Source organism: Muntiacus reevesi, chromosome 2 (assembly GCF_963930625.1).
Source record: "Muntiacus reevesi chromosome 2, mMunRee1.1, whole genome shotgun sequence".
Classification (NCBI taxonomy): domain Eukaryota; kingdom Metazoa; phylum Chordata; class Mammalia; order Artiodactyla; family Cervidae; genus Muntiacus; species Muntiacus reevesi.
This window is the reverse complement of record NC_089250.1, coordinates 56,493,778-56,521,494: the sequence shown is the minus strand read 5'-3', so window position 1 is coordinate 56,521,494 and position 27,717 is coordinate 56,493,778. Positions and strand designations below refer to the sequence as shown.

At 44.8% G+C, this 27,717-nt stretch overlaps 1 protein-coding gene across 20 annotated transcripts in view; it reads right to left on the bottom strand.

Moving 5' to 3' along the window:
- LOC136159461 (putative serine/threonine-protein phosphatase 4 regulatory subunit 1-like) overlaps positions 1-27,717 on the bottom strand; it is a 70,332-nt gene that overhangs the window by 25,270 nt on the left and 17,345 nt on the right. For 19 of the 20 annotated variants that reach the window (XM_065921730.1, XM_065921731.1, XM_065921732.1 and 16 more), the window contains exons 2-3: positions 24,181-24,315; positions 12,827-12,969 (exon numbers count right to left, since the gene is read on the bottom strand). In XM_065921730.1, the coding sequence (XP_065777802.1) occupies positions 12,827-12,969; positions 24,181-24,315 (278 nt within the window). The remainder of the gene's footprint in view (positions 1-12,826; positions 12,970-24,180; positions 24,316-27,717) is intronic. The other variant, XM_065921729.1, reaches the window with a different exon arrangement.

Below are 27,717 nucleotides of genomic sequence, written 5' to 3'. Positions count from 1 at the left end.
TTACATTCAGCGGGGGAAAGAAGTGCAGAGGAACTTGGCAGACACCACCTCCGTCTAAGTCACCAGAGTTCACATCACCAATATCAGGCTAAACTGAAGTCCTGGGCCCCCTGATGTGACACACGAATGTGACTATATTTCCCACCAGAAATGCCAAGGTGGACTCTACAGTTACCAGGCAACGTCAGAGGAGCCTAAACTGGGAGAGTGGTGTCTCAGATGGTAAAGAATCTGCCTGTAATGTGAGTGATGCAGGTTCGATCCCTGGGTCAGGCAGATTCCCTGGAAAAGGAAATGGCTACCCACTCCAGTATTCTTGCCTGGAAAATCCCATGAACAAAGGAACCCAGCAGGCTACAGTCCATAGGGCTGCAAAGAGCCAGACATGACTGGATGACTAACACTTTTACTTTTTCTTCTTTCACCGGAAGCACTGCCCTGTCCCTTTCCCACACGTTCATGTTACAAAATTCAGAGAAAGGCTCCACATTCATCCCAGGCCCAAGGAGACAAAGGACGTGCAGCCATTCAGTACCAGGGGTGATCCTGGACAAACAACAACACTGGAACATGAACCATGGATGACGTATTAGTATTGCATCAGGGTTAAACTGCCTGATTTTGATTGATGTACTATGGATGTTTAAGCGAAAATTTCCTTGTTTTTAGGAAACATCCACTGAAGTATTTAGGAGTAAAGGGGCAACAGTATCTCCAATTTACTCTCAAGTGGCTCAGAAAAATATACACACGTATGTGCATGTATATATGTGTGTATATATATATATATAGAGAGAGAGAGAGAGAGGTGTGTGTGTGTGTGTGTGTGTGTGTGTGTGTGTGTGCACATGTATAAAAAGAGAGGATGTGATTAAACAGAAATAAATATAAACCACGGGTGAAGTGGGATAAAGGGTATATAGCAGTTCATTCCTGCAACTCTTCTACAAGTTTGAAATTAAGACAGAATGAAAAATTATTCCAAAAAATGTTTAAAGAACTCTCTCATCCTCAAAATAAAAAAAGAAAAGGGGATGAAGAAAGAAGGAAGGACTTCCCATCGCTCGTTTGCTCTGCCCACTGCACAGCACTGCCTTTATTTATTTATGTATTTTACAGCCAAGCAAGCTCTGGTTACAGTTCACCAGCTATTCTATTTGGAATTTGCACCCAGCAGACAAGAGGGAAAAGAGAACCAAATGGGGTGGAGGGGGGAGAGGGAACTAACCCCACAGCTCAAATAAGGAGAAGGCTGTGTCTTCAGGACTTAGAGACACGTATTTCTGATCTGGTGCTCGGCAGAGCTGCACGGAGTGTCAGCCACAGAAATGAGACACGAGGCTCCGTATCCAGGGTAACGGGCAACAGGCCGGCATCTCCATCCACTCTCTCCGTTGGCCACACCCACAGGACCTTATTACTGCCCGTGCAAAACAAATTCACAATCATTAGAAAGTCAGCACACCACATGACGAGACATGACATTCCCATGGCCCTGGGAACCACGTGTGTGGAATGACCACCTTCATGTTGTTGCTGGGACCCAGTTATTCTTTACAGCAGGGAACTGCAACATTCCTTTTAAATGAATGCACAAATAAAAATGAGCTTAAAAATAGGAATGACAACAAAAAATGAGGAAGCCTTAATGCAAAAACGTGTTGGGAGAGAAAAATAGGCTTCTGACAATTAGTTATAATCTCAGAATGCTAATGGCCTTCCTGCAAACAAGAGGAATTGTAATTGGTCTCCGGTGGCCTGTTTATGCTGTCGAGATATAATTACAGGATACCGCGCTCCCAGGTTTTACCAATTCATTCATTCAACAACTAACATTTATTTAGTGCTGACTCTGGGCCTGGCACTGTGCTGGGTGCCGGTGGCAGAAAGCCACCTGTGTTTTTAAGAAGCGCACCATTTCAAAGGAGAAATAAACAAACCAATGACATTTGTGATTCGATTGCTAAATGATAGAAGACAGACAGGCCTTCTGACTGTGTGAAGGAGGGAGTCACTATTGTCACCTGGCATATTAGATGGACTTCACGAAACAAACGGCGTTTATTTGAGAAACCAGGACATAGGAAACCACCACTAGTACACATAACCTGCACTGCATAACTCAGCTTTAAAATGCCCTGGACGCGTCCAGCTGGCAAGCTCTGATGCCCCCAGTCATGTGTACACTATGGTTGCTGGCATCAGAATCGACTGATTGTAACTTCCAGAGAGAACGTAATGTCTAATGAATAGACACACGTTTTTGTCTATGGAGGTGTGCAGGTGCCTCGGAGCAGAAGCAATTTCTTCAAAACAGCACTGTTCCAAGAGTGCATGTGTTTGTGAACACACGAATGTAAGCAATATTCACACCACGTGGCTGCAAAGAAAGCCCAAAACACAAGAGCATCGGAACACTGCAATTTGCTTCTTTTCTCTCCTATCACCTCCTCACAAATACACATCAATAGCCACGGTGTTCAGGGTGTCACTCGGACTGGCTAAATGAGAACCTGTCTTCCCAAGGGAGCTCTGCCAATCACACACTTGGTCTCTGTTCCTTGAAGAATGAAATCCACTCCTATCCTACTGTTATTTCCTCGCTAAAAAGAGAACAGCACCTCTGTGCTCCAGGGCTTCGTGGTTCCAAGGAGTGAGACTGCTCCTAGACTCTTGGCCTCCAGGACACAAGGGAGGGAGCCTCTGAGTCCGACCCGAGCATACACGGGCCAGGCAAGGCACCCCAAGTCCTGCTCCCATTGGGGCTCCAAGGGAAGAGAAGGGGCAGCCTTCCAGTAGTCCTCTAAAATGCAGATATGCCTCCACCTGGGCACGGGTCAAGATCATTTTTGCTTTTTTGCAGCCACGTTTAAGAGCCTGCACATTTCAAGTAATGAAATCGGCAACCCACTTTGAATGAAAAATACAATTTATGTGAACTAATTTGTTCTGCAAATGACAGATGAAGAGAGCTTTTAAGACATTATATTTTCCAAATATTTTCACCAAAAAAAAAAAAAAAATAGAATACTGCCGACAAGAACGGAGTGGCTGGAAACAAAACAAAATAAAAATCATGCAAAAATGCCTTTAGAATTATTTGTCATGCTATTATCAGTCTTTAGGATAAGGTATTTGGTTGTCAGTTGTAGCCTTGGAAACTCACCTAGCCAACTTTCAAACGAAAACGAAGATCTAGTTGGCAAAGTTCACCACTCAGCTGCCAGATATCCCAACTAAATGATATTATCTAGGTTCACTTTGCAAAATAAATTTAATTTCTTACAGGGAAACTTGAAATTTATAAAAGAACCCTGGAGAATTTGAATTTTAATAATCAATTATTCTTCAGCCTGATTCATCTTATAAACATATGGATTATGCAAAAAATTAAATTAGTTTAAAAAGTCGGACCTTTAACTCATAGTTGAGAACAACTTTTACATAAATGAAGAATAATGATCAAATGTTCTGATGCTGTATTACAAATTTTTAGCTCCATGGTACGTAATGTTTCCACACTAGAATTCCTTTCTTGAACATCATTCTTTCGCAACCAAGGAAACAACTATATCTTATTGTACTCATACTTAAGGCTTAAGGTTTTTTAAATCCCTGTGCATTTCCCTCGAAATGCTGGAATAATCCTGGAGCTATTTACTTCTGTGCTGTGTGTACATGCTAAGTCACTTCAGTCATGTCCCACTCTTTGCAACCCTATGGACTGTAACCCACCGGGCTCCAGGCAAGAATACTGGAGTGGGTTGCCATGCTTTCCTCCAGGGGATCTTCCCAACACAGAGATTGAACCTGCATCTCTTGAGTCTCCTGCATTGGCAGGCGGGTTTTTTTTATCTCTGGCACCACCCTTAGTTCTGTGATGCCCACACAAAGGGATGGACTGTGCAGCACCACCTGCCAGAGTCCCTGGGGAGGGAGCAGCAGAACAGAACACAAGTGGCCTTGGATGATCTTCCCCTGAGCCATGAAGGATAAGTCAGGGACACGCTGGGTTCTTAGTCCAAGGGTGGCCAGTGAAGGCTGGCACTGCCTCCTCAGCAGCTCATGTGTGAATAAGGGCTCTGGAAGCAAGGAGAAAGTCCTTGCTTATATAATCACTTCATAATGGGTGTAGAATCCTACAAACCCAAGGAAACCACAAACTTCGCCACTAAAAGCAGAAGACGTTCAGTGCTTGTACTCATCCTTTCATTGCATACCTTTACTGGTAAAAGCACAGATGTCACAGTGTTTCCCAAACTGCGATGAACAGGACACTGCCTTCTCCAGAGAGACTCTTTCTTATTTGCTGACATGTCAAGTTCAGTCTCACCTTACTTTATAAAACAGGCATCCATGTCTATTCCATTTTTTTAAATTGCCCAAGGAGCACCTAAAAGCATCTCCCACACCACCTCGGGTCCTCCCTTTGGGAAAAGGGGCCCATGATCCCAGGTGGCTCAAGGATTTGCCTAGAAACCTCAGCACCTCGCCAGCTGCCTCACCTCTGCCAGAATCATGCTGAGTCCCAAGTTTTGCCTTCATGAAACAACTGGGTCTAAGGATAATCACTTGGATGTAAACTGTGACCTTTCTCTGACCGAGTCCGCGTTGCCAGCTGCCTTGTTTATGGGAACAGTGCTGGTCACCACCGTCTGCACAGGACGCCCTAAGTCACACTCACGCCAAGTTCTGGGACAGTCGGCAGAGACATGGGGCTGCTGTTCCCACTCAGACTAACGTTCACCCCTTCTGCTTTGTAGGCATCGTCACCATGGGGGCCAACAGCGCTGGCAGCACAGGGCACACTTTGCTTTCGGTCTCGTGCTGAAAGATGAGCTCTTGCTCCGGCAACATCAACAGCACCTCCTGACTTGACTCTCTAACCTGGAAGAGGTGAAAACGGGCAGCACAGTGTGAGCCCACATGCTTCCAGAATCAAGACCAGGCTCCCTAAATCGAGTGCCGAGCCGGCCCTTTCTTGCTCCCCTGTGACTCGCAGATCTCCTTCAGTCCCCCTTCCTCCCTGAGGCCTTAGATCAGGCTGCCAACGGCACCTGCTGCTCCTCAGCGCTCAGGTCACATGTCACCTCCCCGTGTGGGTCAGGTTCCCCAGCTGTAGTCTAATGGCCTAACCAGGCCCCACTCCGCCTTCACATCTCCTATGCAAGAGTTCTACACGCGCGCACACACACACGCACACACGCATTTCCCCTGTATGATGACACATTGCTGCCTGTCTTCCCACTCCAGAGAGTGAACCGGAGCAGGGGGGTGGGTACCATGCAGGCATGGAGGTGGAAAGGCAGCGCCGTCCCCAGACACTCTGTAAAGCGTGGCCCAGGAGGATCTGCCCCTTGGGGTGGGACACAACCATAAAGGCTCCTCAGGCCAGAGAAGGGAAAGCTTCGGCGGGGGGCGGGGGGGCTACCTGTCCCTTGTTCTCTGCACCAGGTGAGCAGACACCAGAGCTCAGAGGGCTCCTAAGGAGCTGGAAAGAGAATTTTTCGGAGACGTGAAAGCACAGGAAGCTCCAATTTGTGAAGCAAGTAATGAAACAGGCAGCTCATCGCAGTGATAGAGAGCAGGAAAATAGCAACGGGACCCAGAAATGTGCCAGAGTCGCAGGTGATTATAAGTGGGCGGGGGGGCATGCGAGCTTGGGAGACTGAAGCCCTGGGGGCTGCAACATCCAAGTTTCTGAGCAGGTGACAGGCTGAAAACAGTGTTTTAGAAACATCATTCCAGCAGTGGCAGCAATGAAAGGCTGGGGCAGGAAGGTCAGCAAGGCGGCCGCTGCAACAAGCCAGGGGGAGCGGGTAGGGGCGGGGAGGAGACCCCAGCAGTATTACTCAGCACTCATGCTGGTACTCAGTATCTGACTACAGGCAGGGAAAACCCTCAATCACCCTGAGGTGTCACACAGTTACCGAGTGTCTAGCACGTGCCAAGAGTGGGGACAGGAGAGACCACAAGCAGAAGTGCCCGACCCGCCGCAGTCCCACATGGCAGCTGAGAGGCCAGAGGCAGCAGCCCGGGGTGGCAGGGGGAGGCCCCAAGCAGGGGCAGAGCCAGACGTCGAAGGCACTGAGAAGCCTGCCTGGGTGAAGAGTGACGCCCCCCAAAGGTCTGTCCCCATCAAACCTTGGAATCTCTGAAGGTGACCTTTGGGGAAAGGCTCTTTGTCGATGTGACTTAGCTGATGATCCTGCTGTCACCCAAGGTCATCAGGGTGGGCCCTACCTGTACCGCAGGTGTTTCCAGAAGAGAAAGATGGGAGGAGACAGACGCAAGAGGAGAGAGGCCGTGTGAAGATGGAGGCCAAGCCTGGAGTGACGTGGCCACAAGCCAAGGAAGCCAGCGGCTGCCAGGGGCTGGAAGAGGCAGAAATGGAGCCCCTGGAGCCTCTGGAGCAGGCATGACCTGGACCACACCGGGATCTTGGTCTCTGGCCTCTAGGACTGTGAGAGGATAAACTTCTGTTGTTCTAAGCCACCCAGTTTGCAACACGGTCCTCAGGCAGCCCCAGGAAACTAATACTCCAAGCAAGAAGAGGCGAGAGGACAGCACGCTCACGTGCAGAAATGAGCCCTAGGGAGAAGTTCCAGAAAACAGCACGGGGGCAGCAGCTGGATGGCAGAGTGAAGGCTGAAGGGCCAGGGAAGTCAGATGGGCAAAGCTTCCAGGGTCCCTCTGAGATTTGTGGTGGTCACTCAGGTGTGGCAGGGAGTCCAGGGAGGATAAGCAGAGGCGTGACAAGATCCTCTCAGCCTCAGTGAAAGTGCAGAAACCCCAAGGGTTCTAGATGCTGAGAGCAGGTGAGGGGCTCCTGGGCAGTGACGCTTCTAACTCTGACCAGGCATGGACTCCGGGGTGGCGGACAGAGAGGAGAAGTTGCCCCTGTGTGCACGTGGTCCCAGAAACCCAAAGATGACTCAGGCTCTCTGCCCAAGATGGAGAAAACAGGAGCAATAAGACTGAAGGTGAAGAGAACAGGTTTGGGCGCTGGAGCATTGGGGCTCCATGTGGTGCGGGGCACGTCTAGGGAAAGCCAGTCACTGGGCTTGGGAGGGGCAAGGTCAGGGACCTGAGGATAAGCAGCATCCAGGTGTCCACGTGCACAAAGACCTCCCCATGCCCTGGGGAGCAGAGGAAACCCAGAACCACAAGAAAAAGACCAGACGACACCCTGAAGGGGGAGGTTCCAGGGAGCCTAGGATGGGACAGAAACTATTAGGATATCCAGTACAATGGGCAGTCCCAGAGTCGTCCTCCACCAGATGGGCCTCAGGAGCCTGGACACCCAACTCACGAGCGCACACTTAGGCACCCTGGCCTCCTCACCTCTAAAGTGAGGATGAACTCCCAGCGGGCCGTTCTCCCTGGGGTGGGTAGGGGGAGGAAAGAAGACCGTGTACATCACACGATGAAAGCTCAAGAAATTGCAGCTCTTGGCAATCGCGGCAGCCATGGTGATAATACTGCTATCACGCCCAATTTTGTGAATTTCATACCTCACAGGAGTCACTGCATGTTCAGTGGCCATGAAAAGTACCTGATGAGGAACACAGAACCGCAGGCAGGCTCCAAATGCAGAGGCCGGGTGGGAGCCGGCACGCCCCCTGCCGCACGCAGCAAAACCTGCGTCTCTGCCTCCTGGGGGACCTGTGGGCCTGCCCACAGGGTGGCTGTGGCAGGCGGCGGGGAGCAGTATCTGCTGTGGGGAGCAGAGAAGGGTGTGGAAGGAGGGGGAGGGAAGCCTGAGCGGAAGGGAGGGACTGGCTGCCTGCGGTGTCCTCAGTGCGCTGGGGACGGACGGCCCACGGAGGAGGCTGGGCTGTGCTTCAGGGCTGTAAGGAGGCTGAAGACTACTCAGTAAGTTGTGACTGCATCTTATTTCCGTGTTTAAAGATGACAGGCGGGAGCAGAGGGGGTGTCCTCACGGGGTTCTGTGTTTGTCACAGAAACAAAGGAGACTTGGATCTGACTAGACCTGGGAGGAGAGAGGAGGAAGGACGTGGACGGCCCCCAGGTAAGCGGACGGTGGTTCGCTTCCTCACGAGAGCGGATGAAGACCGCAGGCCACTGTCTTTTCTGGGAAGGGGAAGGCAAGGTCAGGGGCCAGGGGCGAGGCTGGGCGAGCGGAAGAGGCTTGGTGGACGTGGCGAAGGTCTGAAAGAGCCGCCACAGTGATGTGGAAAGCAGCTGAGGAGGGACAAGCAGGACTGCAGGGCAGCACCGCAATTCCAGCGCCAACTGGAGCCCATGCATTTGCGACGGCGCCAGTCAATGCACCATCGGCAACCGGGATGGAAGAAGCAACGGGCTGGGGAGGGGCGGGCAGAGCCAGGAGGATGGGGGCAGAGCCCACAGGGAAAAAACAGAGAGTGATGGTGGAGACAGGCCGAAAGGGTGGGTGGGTTGAGAGAGGGAGCAGCTTCGGAACAACAGGAAGTGAAGGTAAGGTTAGACGGAGTCGGGAGACAGAGGTCTCCAGGGCGGGCAAGCTCAGGGTGCTGGGAAATCACGGAGAGAGTGGACGGCATCTCCAGAGAAGGCAGTTGTGGGGCCTCTGGGGCGGGGCGGGGCGGGGGCAGTGACCCAGGGCAGTGGGGGTACCTGAGCAGCACAGGCTGACAGCCGTGGACACAACTCCTCAGGAATCACGGGCTGAGTGTCAGGAATCACAATCCAGCCTAGGATCAAAACCACAGTCCCTGGGCTTCCCTGGTGGTCCGGTGGTTAAGAACCCACCTGCCAATGCAAGGGACACCGGTTCGATCCCTGGTCCGGGAAGATCCCACATGCCATGGGGTGAATAAGCCTGTGCTACTGATCCTGCACTCCGGAGTCCATGTTCTGCAACAAGAGAAAAGGTACTGCAGCAAAAAGCCTGTACGTGGCAACTAGAGAGCAGCCCCCACTCATCAGCACTGGAGAAGGCCCAGCACAGCCAAAAATAAATAAATATCTTAAAAAAAAAACAAAAAAAACTGAAACACACCACAGTCCCCGACTCCCTGCTCTGGAGTCAAATATGTGACCATGACACAGAACAAAGGTCAACGAGACTGTCAAATTCCCCCCAACCCAGCAGAACCTCATTTTTAAGAATGCATCCAAAGGAAAAACAAACCAAGACAAAAATAAAACTGCACCTTTTATGAGGCTCACTGCATCTATAGGACAAGAAAAAAGTTGAAAGAAAGCTAAGCATTCAAAACAAAATTAAAAATATGGAGATAATGAAGACATATAATGTCTGTGACATGCAGACGAGCTTCCTCGGGTAGAAAACCTGTCCTGCTCATCTCTTCATCCCCAGCACGCAGCGCCAGGCTTGGCGCATAATAGGCACTCAGAAGCTGTCGGAACAAATGAACGGATGGAGGAAACCGCATCCCATTATGATTAGACCCATACAGGAGCATTAAAAAAAAGTAAGCCCTTGGAGGAGAAAATGCAAAAATAATCAAAATACTGATGTTAGGAGAGTGCAGGCAGGATGACTTCTTTACTTATTTAAAAACTATGCCTAATCCTAGCACATTGTTTAATAGTTAGAGGGGAGTATTTGCTCTTTAAAAATGCTTGGATCAAGGGAAGAAATACAAGTCAAAACTGCAGAATTTCTTGGGACTTCCTTGGTGGTCCTGTGGTTAAGAATCCACATTTCAGTGCAGGGGACACGGTTTGACCCCTGGTCGAGGAACTAAGATCCCACATGCCTCAGGGCAACTAAGTACTACCCTTACAGCTAGAGAAGCCCATGGGCTACAGTGAATACCCAGCGCAGCCAGAATAAAATAAATAAAACCAGTTTTTTTTAAATGCATAATTTCTTGGCGATGACAGTAACCAAAAAAAAAAAAACTTGGCATGTAAAAAATTACAAATACATTTAGCCTTTGTGGAAATCCATCCCCCAAATAAACTGACAGAAATAGAAATGACACAAGGTTACTTGCTGCAACAATTTTAATATGTCAAAGGGCAGACACAGCGCCAGGTCTAGGGTAAAGCACAGTGGAGCACTGTGATGACAGAGCATCGGGATGCCTTCCACAGCCGACCCCGGGCTAACCTTGGGGACCCCACGACAATAGGGAAGGCATGGGCAGAGTGCCAGGTACAGTACTCTGAGAAAGGAACCAGGCAGCACAGGGTACAAGGATGCCCGCGTGTTTGCAGTGAGCTATTTGTGTGTGGGTAATTTTTAAAGGCGAGAATAAACCAAAACCTAATAAAAATGGCTGTCCGTGGCGGGGAGAGAGAGAGAGGATGGTGAGGGAGGCAGGAGTGGAAATCAGATTTCTCTAAATGTACTTTCTTTTACACTTTTGAGTTTAGAATCATGTAAAAACATTTTAAATAATTACACATCTAAATTAAATCAACATGTAAAAGCTAAAGCAATCCCTAAAAATGAAAAATAAATGAAAACAAATGAGCCTAACTGTGTATCAAGATGGCAGCTTAACCACAAAAAGAAGTGTTAGTGCAAGTGACTTTAAAGCACATTGATAATAATATGCCTGTACATCTCCAGCAGGAAAGAGCCTGAAAGCAAAAAGAACTGCAAAGAAATCGTAAACTATACTCAGTAATTCTACCAGGCTGTTAGTAATAATGCTGCTATTTTTATTTTAGATACACATACACCATACACACATAAATACCATTAAGAAGGCAGATTTATACTGTGAAAAAAAAACAATCAAATAAAAAGATACAAATATAAAATCAAGTAAGTAAAAGCCCTTATAGGGCTCAGTGGTAAAGACTCTGACTGCAATGCAGGAGATGGAGGAGACCCAGGTTTGATTTCTGGGTCGAGAAGATCGCCTGGAGGAGGGTATAGAACCACACTCCAGTATTCTTGCCTGGAAAATCCCATGGGCAGAGGAGCCTGGAAGGCTACAGTCCATGGGGTCATAAAGAGTCGGACATGACTGAAGCGACTTGGCACACAACATGTACAAAAGCCCTATAATCCTAAATTTGAGTAGGAAATATCAATATACACTCATGAGGAATTTTTAGTTTTTAAGAAAATAAATCGCTCTGTCACTAAAAGCCATGACCAGTCTGGTATCCATGTTCTGGCTTCGTATTATCATTTCCCTCATAAAGGAACTAGGGTTCCTTGGAGAAATGGCTGATTCCAGGTAGAAGTGAGCTAGTAGCAAAGTCTACTGGGTCACATTAAGAAGATTCAGGAGCTACCTTGAAGGGTTCCACCACTGGTCAAACTAGGACAATTTGATTATCAAAAAGAATAACAATTACGGTGGATTAAGACATAGCTAATATGTTAAGATACAGGAGTTCATAATAATGCTTAAAATAAATTTTCAAAACCTAATTGGTAACCTTGAAGGTTATTAGAACACCAACTAATTCTTCTAAAAACTGGCAGATAAAGGGCGAGAGTGAAGCATTTAACTTGTCTCCCCTAGACAGTTTTTCAGGGTTACCAAATAGCTGCAGGGGAAGGTCTTTACAGAAGTATTCCAGCTATTAAATTAAGAAGGAATGATAGTAACAGATACACAGTACTATATATAAAATAGATAACCAACAAGGACCTACTGTATAGCATAGGGAACTGCACGCAACATTCTGCAATAACCTATAGGAGAAAAGAATCTGAAAAAGAGTATATATAGTTCGTGTGTATATATATATATATATATATATATATATATATATATATATATATGCATGCAGGTATAACTGAATCACTTGGCCGTACACCTGAAACTAACACAACATTGTAAATCAACTGGACTTCAATAAAAATAAAAACTAAAAGAAGGAATGATGGAATTAGAGTGTCACAATTTTGCAACCTCTAACAAAATCCTAGATCTGAGCAAGGCTCACTAGTGGCTGCTTAGAGGCCAGTGAGGAACTTTATCATAAACAGCTAAGGCTGACAGAACCTAAACCAGTGACCACATGGCCTGTGTGCTTCCTGATTTGATGCAGCAAGAAAACACAGCAACATCTAAAAAGTGTTCTCACTATACTATTCAAAAAGCTGAGTCTGACTGAGCCTCTAGACTTCACCAATTTGGAGCGAACACTGGGAATATAGGAACATCTCAAATGGCACTGGAAATGCAATCAGCCAGATCCCAAATGCAGGAAACCCTATAGGACTGATAACCTAGTATCCTAAACAAATAAATAGCAGAGGAAGAAGAACTACTACAGATTAAAGGAGATTTGAAAGACACAACAACCGAATGTAGCATATGAAACTTTGGAGTATTCCGATTTGAACAGAATATTTGCAAAAAGCAGATGTATGAGAAAACTGGGAAAATCTGAACAGGACTAGATATTAGATGACATTATTAAGGAACCACTGAAAATTTTTATACTTGTGATAATGGTGCTGTCATTATGGGAGTTTTTTAAGTGTCTGTATTTCTTAGGGAGTGATACTAATACATGTAGTTGAAATGTCTGGGGACTGCATTTATCTGGGTAAGAAAAATGAAGAAAGATTGGTCAAATGTTAATGACAGTTGGAGCTGGGTGGACAGTACGTGGACATTCATTTTAATACCTCTTGGACTACTGGATGTGTTTGAAAATCTCCATAATAAAGTTCTCAAAAAAAGAGAGAGAAATAGCTCATGATAATAAGAATGCATGCCTTCTACTTTCCTATGTGATTAAAGAAACTGGGCAAAAACAGACATTTTGTTCTGGAGTCCCTAAATCCTAAGTGGCTGTTTTCTGAATTATGAATATCTGCTAAAGTAAGACGAAAGAGAGTTTGCTGCAGAGACCTTCAGGTTGTAATTTTTCACACCTGATTGTCTGTATCTGTGAGGTACCTCACCATGACGGGTATGAGGCATTCAGAGAGCACCACTGGAAAATCTGATCTGTTTTCTCGTAGAGAAATGGCAAGAGGAGGAATCTGCTCCATCAGCTCAGTCCGCACTGTGGGCTCTGCAGCAATTAAAAAAAAAAAAAATGAGCAAAAGAATTATATAAGAATAAGCCAAGCATCTTATACAGTATATACTGATAGTTTCTAAGCTTTTCTTACTAAAATACTTCATCAAGGAAATTAGACAAATGCAGTTTAAAAATCATTTCCCATTTAGAGTGTTTATGCTACAGACAAGCTTAAAAAGCTAATAAGCTATAGGGCGATATAAAAACATAAAAAGAAGAGAGAATGACAACTCTATTATAACAAGCCATATATAAATCGAGGCGGGAACAGGAGGTCTGCGTGCCGGGCCAGCGTCCAAAACCCATTACAACTAATGGCATATATGCCAGACCTATGGGTTGTGCTTATTTAAATTCTAGCCAGAATGTATACATTATAAACAATTCTTTCATAAATGTGCTCCCCCACAATCCACGCATCCCAATTACTTCGGAGGCAACAGCATTAAACAAAAGAGCGCAGCTCTAGCTCCAATATGCCACATTAAATTTAACACAAATGTATAATTGCTTCAGCACTGTAAATGGTGACTCATTTACAAAGAGAATCCATTTAAGGACTCAAAACATCCACTTGGGCCTTTTTAAAAGCATTGTGTCACATTAAAATAAATGAATATTTTAAACTAATATGAGCACAATATGAAAGGCTTATTTTTCTATTTTCTAGCAAAATGATCAAAACCTAGAACAAGCCTAAGATTTTGGAAACTTTCTGAAGCTGTTCACCGGTCACTATACATGCAGAGGACAAGCGGTGGGTACAGAGCAGCCGTCAATACTGGCAACTCCACTAGTCACTCATTTTACTAATCTCAACTCTGTGTGTTTGAGGGGGTGCGGGGGAGGAGATGGACAATGTCTTAGTATCTACCATAAGGCAGTGTGCTTTTCTTCCAAGAGAGCAATTATGGAGAGGTACAAAGAGAAAGAAAAATCAAGATTAGCCTATAAAGATCGTGAGGGAAATTAATGATTGGGATTGTTCTAATCCAAAGGACTTCTTTTGACTTGGTATTTCTTAGCAATCAGTAGTCTGGCAAAACTCACAAAATACAAAAAGTCCTAACTGCCAGGACAAACAACATTCAGAGTCCTTCAGTTCAGTTCAGTTCAGTTGCTCAGTCATGTCTGACTCTTTGAGACCCCAGGTATGAAGCATGCCAGGCCTCCCTGTCCATCACCAACTCCCAGAGCTTACTCAAACTCATGTCCATCAAGTCGATGATGTCATCCAGCCATCTCATCCTTTGTCATCCCCTTCTTCTCCCGCCTTCAATCTTTCCCAGCATCAGGGTCTTTTCAAATGAGTCAGTTCTTCCCATCAGGTGGCCAAAGTATTGGAGTTTCAGCTTCAGCATCAGTCCTTCCAATGAATATTCAGGACTGATTTCCTTTAGGATGGACTTGTTGGATCTCCTTGCAGTCCAAGGGACTCTCAAGAGTCTTCTCCAACACCACAGTTCAAAAGAATCAATTCTTCGGTGCTCAGCTTTCTTTATAGTCCAACACTCACATCCATACATGACCACTGGAAAAACGATAGCTTTGACTAGACGGATCTTTGTTGGCAAAGTAATGTCTCTGCTTTTTAAAATGCTGTCTAGGTTGGTCATAGCTTTTCTTCCAAGGAGAAAGCGTCTTTTAATTTCATGGCTGCAGTCACCATCTGCAGTGATTTTGGAGCGCAAAAAAAATAAAATCTCTCACTGTTTCCATTGTTTCCCCATCTATTTGCCATGAAGTGATGGGACTGGATGCCATGATCTTAGTTTTCTGATTGTTGAATTTTAAGCCAACTTTTTCACTCTCCTCTTTCACTTTCATCAAGAGGCTCTTAAGTTCTTCTTTGCTGTCTGCCATAAGGGTGGTGTCATCTGCATATTTGAGGTTACTGATATTTCTCCAGGCAATCTTGCTTCCAGCTTGTGCTTCATCCAGCCTGGCATTTTGTGTGATGTACTCTGCATATAAGTTAAATAAGCAGGGTGACAACATACAGCCTTGACCTACTCCTTTCCTGATTTAAAACCAGTCTGTTGTTCCATGTCCTTAGTCATTCTAATTTTCTAAAAATAAGGTTAATCTGATGCCAACTAAGAGGTGATTCTTCATGACAAAAATCTACTCATGGTTAGATGCTGTGTATAGTTTCCCAATTAATAAACAGGTTTTACTTTAAATTAGCTATCAAAGCTCATACATAATTTCTTGGAAAAGCACAAGGTAAAAGTAGAAGCCTCCAGTCCCTGTACAAACCTGCATCTTCTGACAATCTGACCATGATCCCCATTACTGTTAGGAAGTCTTCTTCATTGTTACTGAAGTCCAGGAAGATAGAAAGGAGCCCTCGGGCCATAATCTGGCAGTGGCTATGAGAAAGGGTCCACACATGTGTGTTCACTCCAGCATTGTTTCGAGCAGGTAATGCAATCAGGGTGCACCTCCATTTAGAGGGAGAAAACCCCATCAAGGGATGTCTCAAGGCGGTCATTCAACATGGGTCCACATCCTCTAGCAAGGGGACCCATATCCTCCAGGCTGGCAGTCTCGGGAGGTTAAAACTGTTCATGTGCACAAAAGAAAACTTTTTTCTCCTTCTTCAACAGATTCTTCAGGCCTATTTAGACTTGGAAAAGAAGTCCCATGATAGCAGGAGGGAATTAAGTGACCAGCAAATGCAGAAGCAAAAGGTCCAAGGGGACATCCGATGGCCACCTCAACCTCAAATGGCCTCCCCCTAAGTGTCAGTACTGCCCCTGGCTGCCCCTCCCCAGGATGTGACAATCAAAAATAGCTATTGTTGCTGTTGTTCAGTCCCTGTCATGTCTGACTCTGCAACCCCACGAACTGCAGCACACGAGGCCTCCCTTTCCTTCACTTTCTCCCAGAGTTTGCTCAAATTCATGTTCACTGACTCGGTGATGCCATCCAACGATCTCATCCTCTGTTGTCCCCTTCTCCTCCTGCCCTCAATCTTTCCCAGCATCAGCATCTAGATATTGTCAAATGCATATCGGGGGCAAAATCCCACCCTGGTTTGAGAACCACTGTGTTAAAGGATGCTGGCTGTCTATGATGTTTACAACAATCCTATGAATCTAAACTTATTTCACAAGAAGGTTTAAAGACAAAACACAAAACCAAAAAGAGCTGCAAAGAGGTAACACTACTCCCTCAGAACTAAAATTATAATAATAATACCTAGTGCTGGTCAAAGATAGGGACCACAGAAACTCAGACTTTGTGGGAATGCAAAATAGCGCAGATTATTCAGAAAACAATCTGGCAGTTTCTCAAAATGTTAACTACACACTTATCATTCAACACAGAGATTCCCTCTTAGGTATTTACGCAAATGAAATGAAAACATATGTCCACACAAAGATTTGTACGCCAATGTTCACATTAGCAGCATTCACAACAGTCACAGAATGAAAAAATCTCCATGTCTGTCAAAACACAGAATATCCATTCGATGAAACACAATTCAGCAACAAAAAGGAGAGAACTACTGGGGACAACAAGAAAGAATCTCCAATGCATTCTGCTAAGTGAAAGAAGCCAGACAGAGAAGACTACATACCACATGATTCCATTTACAGGAAATTCTTAAAAAGGCCAAACCTTAGCATCAAAAATCAGATCAGTGGTTGCTTGGGTCAGTGGTGGTGAGACAGGGGCGATGGATAGCAGGAACAAACAAGGACACAGGGAGAATGGAAATATTCACCCTTGACCATGGGTGCACACGACATGAGTGCACACATTTACCCCAAACTCACTGCAGGGGATGCTTTAAGTGAGTGGTTTCTATTGCATGAAAAACATGCAAGACAGAAAAAGAGTCACAGATATATAGAACAGACTTTTGGACTCTGTGGGAGAAGGCGAGGGTGGGATGATCTGAGAGAATAGCATTGAAACATGTATATTATCAATTGTGAAACAGATCGCCAGTCCAGGTTTGATGCATGAGACAAGTGCTCAGGGTTGGGTCACTAGGATGACCCAGAGGGATGGGGAGGGAGGTGGGAGGGGGGTTCAGGATGGGGAACACATGTAAATCCATGGCTGATTCATATCAATGTATGGCAAAAACCACTACAATACTGTAAAGTAATTAGCCTCCAAATAAATGAAAAAAATTTAAAAAAGAAAGAAAGAAAATTCTTACCAGAGGCATTCACAGAATAAAGGACAATTTATTCTACAAAGGTTTAAAAAAAAAAAAAAGTATGCCTTGATAAAGGCATTTTAAACAAAGACACTGATGAGAGAAGTCAATGCAATCAGCAGTGGCTAACGGTGGCCTGGAGGCCGTGGGATGACTGAGAGGAGGGCCTGGATGCCTGAGAGGAGGGCCTGGACTCCCTGAGAGGTGTCTTTGAGCAAATGGAAAGGAGCCTCTGCCTGCTCCTCTGGGTCCCCGACAGCCTAGAAATAATACTTGTCTCTGCTTCATTTCCGGCCAAGCACCGGAGAACAGCGGAAGTCAAAAACCCACCAGGATATTCAGAAAAAGGTGATGGAAATGTGGAATGCAAAGAGGCAGTCCGGGAGGAAATTTCACCAGACTAGGCCTGTCCAGAGAGAGGTGTACAGCACCCCCACAACCCCCTACCCCAGGATGCAAGGCCAAGATCTGGCAGCTGGGACTTTTGGGGAAGCTGAAACAGACAGTCAAGCCCCTGATTACATTCCACTGGACCACACTGATGGCCACCTTCCCTGGGAAATTAAGCGGCTAAGATCACCAATCTGCTTGTAGGGCCACAGAATGGATACACAGCAGTGCATCTAGCCTCAAGTGGTCCCAGGAGCCCTGCCCTCTTCAGAGGAGCCAGGAAGGCGGTAAGAGAGGGCACTAAAGCAGGGACACAGACCCTGCGGTGAAAACAGAATATGAGGGGGTAAAGACACAAACAGATGGGTGCTCTGGCGCCAGTACTTTGGAGAACCTGGCTGCTTGATGTTGGAATGACCTAGAGAGGTCACAGTGGATGAGCATAAGCCTCGAGACTTCTCACTGCTAGTTGTGCTAATGACCCGAAAGAACACAGGACAGTTGTGTGCCTCAGCAAAGTGTGAGGAAGCTTAAGTGAAATCTTGAGATTGTGTCCATGAAGCTCAGTCTGGCACTTGGCTCACGCTGAGCACTCTAGCAAGTCAGCCTTCAATCAGTATTATATAAGCAAAGAACTGCAATCAAAGTGCCTATCAGAAGAGGGAAGCTAAAATAAATTAGGATGGAGCTATACACTGGCATACTATACAATCATTATTAAAGGTACCTATAGAAAAGCACTGAGTTAGAAAGCTGCCCATGATATAGAAAAAGAAAAAAACAAGAAAAATAATTTTACATATAGTATGAACCCATTTCTTAACAAAAAAATGTTTATACATCATGTGCAATGTGTGTGTGTGTATGTATGTATGTGTTAGTCACTCAGTCTTGTCCAACTCTTTGTGACTCCATGGACTGTAGCCTACCAGGCTCCTCTGTCCATGGGATTCTCCAGATGTACAACATGTATACACAAAAACACTCACATACACATACGCTCATTTAGGAAACATCGGGAAGTCATAGATCCCAACATCCCTCTCAGTAACTGACAGGACGAGAAAACAAAAATAGATAAGGATATGTAAGACCTGAATAATGTTTTCAACAAACCTTCCCAGTTCACGTTGATAGGATAACTCTACCCAAAAATACTGCACATTCTTTTCAAGCACATGTGAAGCATTCAACAAGTAAGAGTACACACGGAATCATAAAACAAGTCTCAACAGTTTTAAAGAAGAGAAATCACACGAGGTTTGTTCTCTGACCACAAAAGACTTACACTCAGAATCAAGTAACAGAAAGATGCCTGAAAAATTCTCAAATATTTCAAAATGAATCAACATATTTCTAAATAACTCACTGGTCAAAGGAGAAATAGATGTTAAAAATACTTTATACTGGAAGGGAATGAAAATATTACTTATAAGAACTTGAGGACACAATTAATACAATACTTAAGCATTCATAATACTTAATACAGTACTTAATGTAAAATGCAAATACTATAAAAGAAAGACCATAAAAGCAAAATGTTAAGCATCCCTCAGATGAAGTAAGAAAAAGAAGAGCAATTAAATCCCCATCCAAAAAAAAAAAACAAAAAAAAAACCTCCAAGTAAGAAAATAATACAAATTAGAGCAAAAATTAGAAAACGAACATACAACAGAGAAATTCAAAGGCAAAAGTTGATTCTCCAAAACAATTAATAAAATGGATAATCCTCTGGAAAGAATTATCTGGGGAAAAAAAGAGAAAAGACAACAAGAGCCAACAACAGGATGGAAAATGGGGCTATACTACAGATTTCATAGACAATAGAGAGAAAATTACCATTTTCCAACAGACAATGAAATAACAGATCTAAGCAATGATTATTTGTGACCACTAAAATCATTAGAAGAAAGGCTGGTGGGGATTTTTGTAATGAAAGAATGAAACACCTGCGCCCACTGCTCAATAGTAACAGCTCTGAGAGTGGGACAATCAGACCCGGCCTCCCGATGTTTTGTAATAAGAAGTACACAAAAAAAATATGAAGTATTGTTTAAAAAAAAAAATTGAAGTAGAATCTAATCAAGTCTCCAGGTTTAATTTCCAGTTTACAGAAAATATAGAGAACAAAGGAACACGTTAAATTACACCATGAGAATAATGATCACAAATCCAGAATGTGAAAAATTCTGCAAGACTAATGATCCCTTCAACAAATAAGTGATGTAGGGGGAAGATGAGAGGGAGAATCAATGAAAAAGTAAAAGAGGTTTAATATCAAAAGGAAAAAAAACTATAAACAAACAAACAAAAAGACTTGAGAGACAACATCTATGTAATGAAATGTGTGGACTTTATTTGGATCAGGATTCAAATCAACCAACCATAAAAAGGCGTTTCGAGACAGTCAGGGGAAATTGGGATGCATTATTGTTAATTTTGTGGAGTGTGATAATGATACTGCAGTTATATTTATGTCTTTAATTGGATAAAATTATATATTATCTTAGATTTGCCTTAAAATATACTGAAAAATTCCATGGACAGAGGAGTCTGGTGGGCTACCATACATGGGATCCCAAGAGTCAGACACTGCTTAGTGACTAAACCACTACCACACTAGCAAAAGAACATAAAAGTTCTACAGAAAAATGATCAAAATTTTACTGGGACATTAAAGGAAACCTAAGTAAATGGAAAGATATACCATGTTTATGGATTGGAAGTCTAAGTATTGTACTGTATTGAGGGCAATTCTCACCAAATCGACATAAAGATTCAATGTGAACCCAATCAAAAGTCTAATAGGTGTCATTTTTGTTTTGCTCTATTAGAAACTGATGAGCTGATTTTGGAATTTACATGGAATGCAAAGGACCAAGATTAACAAGTCATGTCAAAGAAGAAAGACAAGGTGAGAATTCTTTCTCTATCAAATATAAAGACTTACCACAAATCTATAGTAATCAAGATGCTGTGGTTCTGGTTGCAGGAAGACAAATGGACCACCGGGAAAGGAGACAGTCCAGACAGTCATGAACAGACAGCGAATCGTAACAGGTGGCACTGGGGAGAGGACGTACAAAGTGGTATTGTGACAAGTGAAGACGAACCAAAGAGCTTCTTGAGGAGTGTGAAAGAGGAGAGTGGAAAAGCTGGCTTAAAATTCAACTTTCAAAAACTAAGATCATGGTATCTGGTACTATCACTTCATGGCAAACAGAACGGAGAAAAGTATAAACAGTGACAGACTATTTTCTTGGGCTCCAGAATCACCACAGACAGTGACTGCAGCCATAAAATTAAAAGACACTGCTCATTGGAAGGAAAGTTATAACAAACCTAAACAGTGTATTAAAAAGCAGAGATATCATTTTGCTGACAAAAGTGTATAGTCAAAGCTATGGTTTTTCCAGTAGTCATGTATGGATGTGAGAGGTGGACTGAAAAGAAGTCACAGAACAATTGATGCTTTCGAATTGTGGGGCTGGAGAAGACTCTTGAGAGTCCCTTGGACTGCAAGGAGATCAAACCAGTCAATCCTAAAGGAAATCAACTCTGAATATTCACTGGAAGAACTGATGCTGAAGTTGAAGCTCCAATACTTTGGCCACCTGATGCAAATAGCCGACTCATTGGAAAATATCCTGATGACGGGAAAGACTTCAGAGAAGGGGACAACAGAGGCTGAGATGGTTGGATGGCATCACCAACTCAAAGGACATGAGTTTGAGCAAACTCTGGGAGACAGCGAAGGACAGGAAAGCCTGGAGAGCTACAGCCCGTGGGGTCACAAAAAGAGTCAGATATGATGCAGCGACTGAACAACAATAAATTGTGACAGTTAGGAAGATGAGGCTCTTTCACATTTTTAGACCTAAATGAGAAAGAAAAAAAAAACAAAACTAGAGACTTTAAAGCAATATGAAAGAAAATGCTTATGATCTTAGGGTGGAGGAAGACATTTTAAGGACACTTCAAAGTGCATTAAGGATAAAAGAAAACAATACATTTAACTACATTAAAATGAGTAACTTCTGGTCACCAAAAGAACACCATAACGAAAGCTAAAACACAAGTCCCAGAATGAGAGAGGGTGTCTACCATACACAGCTGAGAGAGGGTTGAAGTCTAGAATACACGAAAAACTCCTTGTCCATTCACTGGATGACAGTACTATATCAAACTTAAATTTTCTGATTTTGATAACTGTACTGGGATTATGTAAGTGAGTGACGAATGTTCTTGTTATAAAAATGCACACTGAGGATTTAAAGGAGAAGCAACACAAAATGTGCAACTTATTTTTATATAGCTGAGAAACAGAAAGGAAAGATAGAGATATGAATCAAATGTGGCCAAGTGTTAACAGCTGACACATCTGGGTAAAAGTTACATGAGAATTCTTTCCACTGTTCATGAAACTTTCCTAAAAGTGTGAGGCTATCTTTAAAACTTTAAAAATAATCTCCTGGCAAAACAGGAATATAAAGAGACACAAATCAGAAATACAAATTTTCTTAAGCTGATGAGAGGCAGCTAATAAAGAAATAAAACAAGATAGGAAAGGAAGAAATAAAACCATCATTTTAACAAACATCACTGTAATATGTAAAAAACCCAGCAAATCCACAGAGAAGTTCTTAAAGTTAATAAGTGAACTTAGCATAATCAATGGAGACAAAATCAAAATATAAAAAGCAACTCCACTTTCATAGGTCAGCAACAATTATAACTTCTAAGAAGTGATACAATTTACATTAGCATAAAAGATCAAACACCTAGAACTAAAACAAGATATGAAAGATCTCTACAACAGAAAACTAGGTGTTATAGTTTTATAGTTACTTATGTGTATGTGTTATACATATGTGTATATACACATATATACACAGAGAGAAATTGAAGAAAATCTTAAAAAATGGAAGGAATAGAAAACTATGTATGGTAAAGATGTTGCTGCTGCTGCTGCTAAGTCACTTCAGTCGTGTCCGACTCTGTGCGACCCCATAGACGGCAGCCCACCAGGCTCCCCTGTCCCTGGGATTCTCCAGACAAGAACACTGGAGTGGGTTGCCATTTCCTTCTCCAGCGCATGAAAGTAAAAAGTGAAAGTGAAGTCCCTCAGTCGTGTCCGACTCTTAGTGATCCCATGGACTGCAGCCTACCAGGCACCTCCGTCCATGGGATTTTCCAGGCAAGAGTACTGGAGTGGGGTGCCATTGCCTTCTCCAGCAAAGATGTTAATTCTCTACATATAGATTTACAGATGCAATGCAATTAGATGAAAATTGCAGCAGATGTTTTGTTTGCTAAAATTGAAAAACTGGTACTAAGATACATTTGGAAATGCAAAGGGCCAAGAGCAGACAGGACAATCTTGAAGAACAAAATGGAAGGACTTCCTGTGCCTGATGCCAAGACTGGGATGACAAAGCTGCAGTGATGAAGACCGCGTGCTCCTGGTGTGACCACAGATAAACGGCCCAATGCAACCGACGAGGGAGTCCAGAAAGGGACACCGGACAGAAAGCAAAGAGGGCAAGCAGCAGGGCTCAGTGAGCAAAGCGCTTTCCATAAAAGGCACTGGGTCAACCAGAGGCTGTAAGGGGAAATGAAACTTGGCCCCCTCCTCGCATCAGACAGGAACGAGAAGAGCAACTAAAGGTAGACGGTGGATCTGTGGTGAAAGGGAAACGATAAACTTTCAGGAAGACAGGGTAAGAAAAGACGCTAGTGCCTTACACGGGATGTGAAGAGCAGCAATGCTAAAAGAAAAAGTTGTTGAATTGTGGACCACATTTCAATGAAGAGCAGCTCATCAAAGACTCAGCTCAGAGTACCCTCATTTTCCCATCTGTAAAATTGGGATAATAATTGTGGCAATTGCTGTGAGCCGTCTATCATTTAATAGATGTAAAAGCAGAGAATATAATTTTTTAAAGAGTAGCAGAAGTTAGAAAAGACTCAGTGAACAGAGTAGGAACCAGCCTTGACTGAACTTGTCCTTCAGGGAAGATGCGGGAGGCCCAGATGGGCCCAGAGGACTGTTCCGAGTGAGAGAAGTGGAAGGAAAGGGCTGGTGGAAGGGTGAGAAGGAGGAGACAGGAGCCGGGGGACAGAGCTGATGCCAGGAACCTGAGCACACCCTCCTCTCTGAGGTGGGGGCAGTGCTGGCAGACGCAGGTTTGGGTGGACAGTGAACTGACAAGCCATGTCTCAGCTTTCTGATACAACAGTCAGGGTCAGCTGCTGCAGGGAAGAGGCATGGGCTGGGCCTGGGGGAGGGTCCTGCCTGCACCATGAGGAGTGACAGCGGAACGTGCAGGACAAGCAGCACAAGGGTCCCAGAAGCCTGGTGCTGTCAGGACACGAGGCAGGTGAGCGGCACGCCCACCGATGCTTCCCCTTCCTGATTGTTTAAACCCCATTACATTTCATCACCATCTCCTTTCCTGGCTTACCAGGTCGTCAGCAAAACAGTGACAAGACTAATGGGAAAGCCTATTAACAAGAGTCCCAGCATCCAGGGAACAGCCTGTAGCCCTCCTCCTCCACATGCTCCCACGAGGCTGTCACAGACACGTGGCCGTCAGTGGCCCCCTAAATGGCGTGCAGGCCGAGTGCAGCTTACCAGTTGAAGATGCTACTGCCGAAAAAGCATACTTTTGCAGATGAGCGAGGGGAGGCAGGTTGTCCTGGCCTGGAATGTCCAAGAAGGCTGTCACCCTCATGCCATTGCAATCAGGGCCATAGTCCTCAAATCCATCTGGAGGGGAAGAAGGGGACCACACTGTAAGTTTGCACAACTGGACAGGTCACACCTGGATAAGATGTGGCCACTCTCATGCCTTCTGCTCTCGTGGGTTTTTCCAGCTGAAGCTGTTGACAAGTCGTGGGAGATGACATGGGCAGGTGTCTAACCCAGAAGAAGGTGATGAGACCAGAGCAGTGGAGCAGGGTTGGACACCTCCCCTCTGGGCTGCGGGTCTGATGTCAAGTCGCCTCTCACCACCATGGGGGGGACCCTCCAAGTCAGGGGGTACCCTCCCCACCATCTGGGACACGGAGGATGTTCATTCACAAAGCACTCGCCCCTATGAAAACCAGTCATGGAGCTCTATGCAAACATGATGGTTTAAAACAGTCAAAAGAGAAAGAAGTCTGATACCTAAGCAAGAATTTGACGGCAGGTCCATAGCACCATATCTTCTCTCAGTCTGAAAGTCCCACCACGCAACTTCCCAGCACATGACATCGATCCCCATCAAGCAAGCCCTGGTCTGGCAGCCCCTAACCTGACCCCCCCACATGAATGTCAACGGTGCCTCCAGCTCACTCTGGTCAAAAAGGAGCCTATGCGTGCATGCTCAGTTGCTCAGTTGTGTCTGACTCTTTGTGACCCCATACACTGTAGCCTGCCGGGTTCCTCTGTCCATGGGGATTCTCCAGGCAAGAATACTGGAGTGGGTTGCCATGCCCTTCTCCAGGAGAAGCCCACTGTCATGCTGACTCTTCCTCTTCAAGCCTACTCCCCCCTGTTCCCCCAGCTGAGGGCAGGTACCCCCTCCCTCCAATGTAGCGGGGCGGCTGAGCTCAGGGGCTCTTGAACCAAACATCCCTGGAGTGGAATGAATCCGCCAACTACCATGCACCGGCAGTGTGACCAGAGTGACAGCCTGTCTACATTCCCATGTTCTAGTATGCGGGGTGGGTGCTACACCCTACCCTGGCCCTGTCTGGATGCTGGAACAAGTGAGTTCATGTGTGTCAAGACAAGCGAGATCTGGTCCCTCAGGGTCCAGCCTTGAGCCTGGACACCAACCTCTACGAACCCACGCTTCAGGGGTAGAAAGGCTTCCTTCCCTTCCCCAGCACTGTAGCAGCTGAGCAAGAAGCACGATTGGGGCAGAAAAGCAGGGGATTCCTACCTGGCAGACAGAGAAACCATGGTTAATTTAGGCAATAACTGATCAGACTGGAGAACTAGAGATGACAAGTTTGTGCCTAGGTGCTTACTGTTCTTTGAAACATTTATTTTTCTTAAAGATTTTTATATGTGGACCATTTCTAAAGTCTTTAATTTGTTATAGTACTGTTTCTGTTTTATGCTTTGGTTTTTTTGACGGGGAGGTATGGGGGATCTTAGCTCCCTTGACCAGGGATCGAATTCACACAACCTGCGTTGGCAGGCAAAGTATTAACCACTGGTCCACCAGGGAAGTCCCTCTTTGAAACATTAATCACATTTTTTTCTGAACTAATTCTTTTAGGCTAGTAATTAGAGCCTATTAAAAATTCGCCCTGTATAACAGTGACCCTGAGCACTCTATTAAGGAATTATAGGTTTGCAGAAATAATGTGTGTGACACCATCAACAACCATCATTTCTCTGCAGGATCCCTGATGGGGAGGACCAGCCCTCCAACCACAGGTGTTTTGCATGAGATTTTTTCAGTGCATTTTGGGGACCAGGGGGAACATGCCAGCCTGCATCCCACAGGCATTTACAGAGCACTGCAGACTCGGCCTGGAGTGGGATTCAAGACACTGAATTTAAAGCAGACAGTTTTGGGACCTGATGATATTCACAGACACACATACTCTTTTCAAACACAACTTTTCATAAGGATCAGGTTTCAAAAGATTCTCCAAGGCCCAATTGTGTACTTAATGGGTTAAGAACTCCTGTTTTAAAAGTAACAGACAATATCTAGGCTTTCTTCAGGAAACTCTATTTATCAGAGAACTAGAGAACCTAGCAATTAGTTCCACAAAAGAACAGTTGTTATTAGACAATATCAATGATTCTACTATACTAACTATATAAACTACACAAATTATATACATGGAAGTAAAAGCTATAAGCCATAAAATATCAGATAATAACTAAACCTTATTGGTTACTTCCTGTAAGCCAGGAACTGTGCTAAGAGCTCTCTGTAGAGCAGTAATTCGCTGACCCCTGACAATACCGTATTGGTTTTGTTAAGGGAACTGAAGCTCAGCGAGGCTAAGAAAGTTGCCAAAGGTCACACAGCTGGAGAGTGACAGAGTCAGAATTTGAACTCAGTCAGACTCTAGACGCTGAACTATGTTGTCCTACCAGAGAGGAAACCAAAATTTTAATTTTCAAAGAAGTTCCTCTCTCCTCCCTATTTGGGATTCAGCCACTGAGGCCTTCCCTTAGTTCTTCAAATGCACCAAACGCTTCGTCTCAATGATTTTGTCCCACTGCCTGAGAAACTATCACATCTTAATCCCTACACCCTACCCAAGCCTGGGCCGTGCTGTCCAAAACAGCCTTTCCCCGGCCATTGGGGGAAGGCCAGTCTCTGGCAGCAATCCCTCCTGGAGCTGCGGCTCTCCTGTCCTGACCCCGCATCCCCAGAAAGATGCTGGCACCAGGTTCTGTGACTGCTTGTGTTCATCCTCCAGTAGCTCCGAAAGCTCCATGGAGGGGCTGTCACCCCAGCACCCAGTAAGAACTTGACAACTAACAGGTGCTCAATAAAAAGTACTGAAATGAAGAAACACCAAAAGAAACTTGAATGAAAACAAATATTAAATTAAAAAAAAAAAAGAATGTTATAATATGGAATCATAAAGAAGCAAGAAGGGACCTTAGAACATGACTTGATAAATTCCCTCATTTAAGATTCAGGGCCCCCACTGCCAGCAGCAAAAACTGGGATTCTTGGAACCTAAATGTTCTGCATTCCAGTCCAGTGTTCTTTCAAGAGATGAGCAGAAAAACCTATGGAGATGAACGCTGAGAGAACAACAAAGCCAAAGGGAAGGGTCACGGCTTCTGAGTTGAACGAAACAAGGAAAGAAAAGACTTTGCTTCCAGCAGGAAGGTTAAAAAAAACCTGCCAGGTTAACACAAGCAGAAAGCTGGGGCGGGGGCGGGGGCGGGGGCGGGGGGGAAATCAATGAAAGGAAAGTTTTCAGGTGCTGGACAACAAGCAGCCCAGTTCCAGGATACCTCAGAGAAGATCTCTGTCTCCTTGTTTGTGCCTAGGGCAGCAGTGGCTGACCGCCTAGCGGGTTCCCAGCCACCGAGCAGGAAGTGCGAGGAGGCTGGGGAAGGGAGGCAACCACAAAGACCAGCAAAGCAGCCCCCTGGAAGATAACTATTTGTGCGTTGCTAGGAAACAACTGCTCAGCA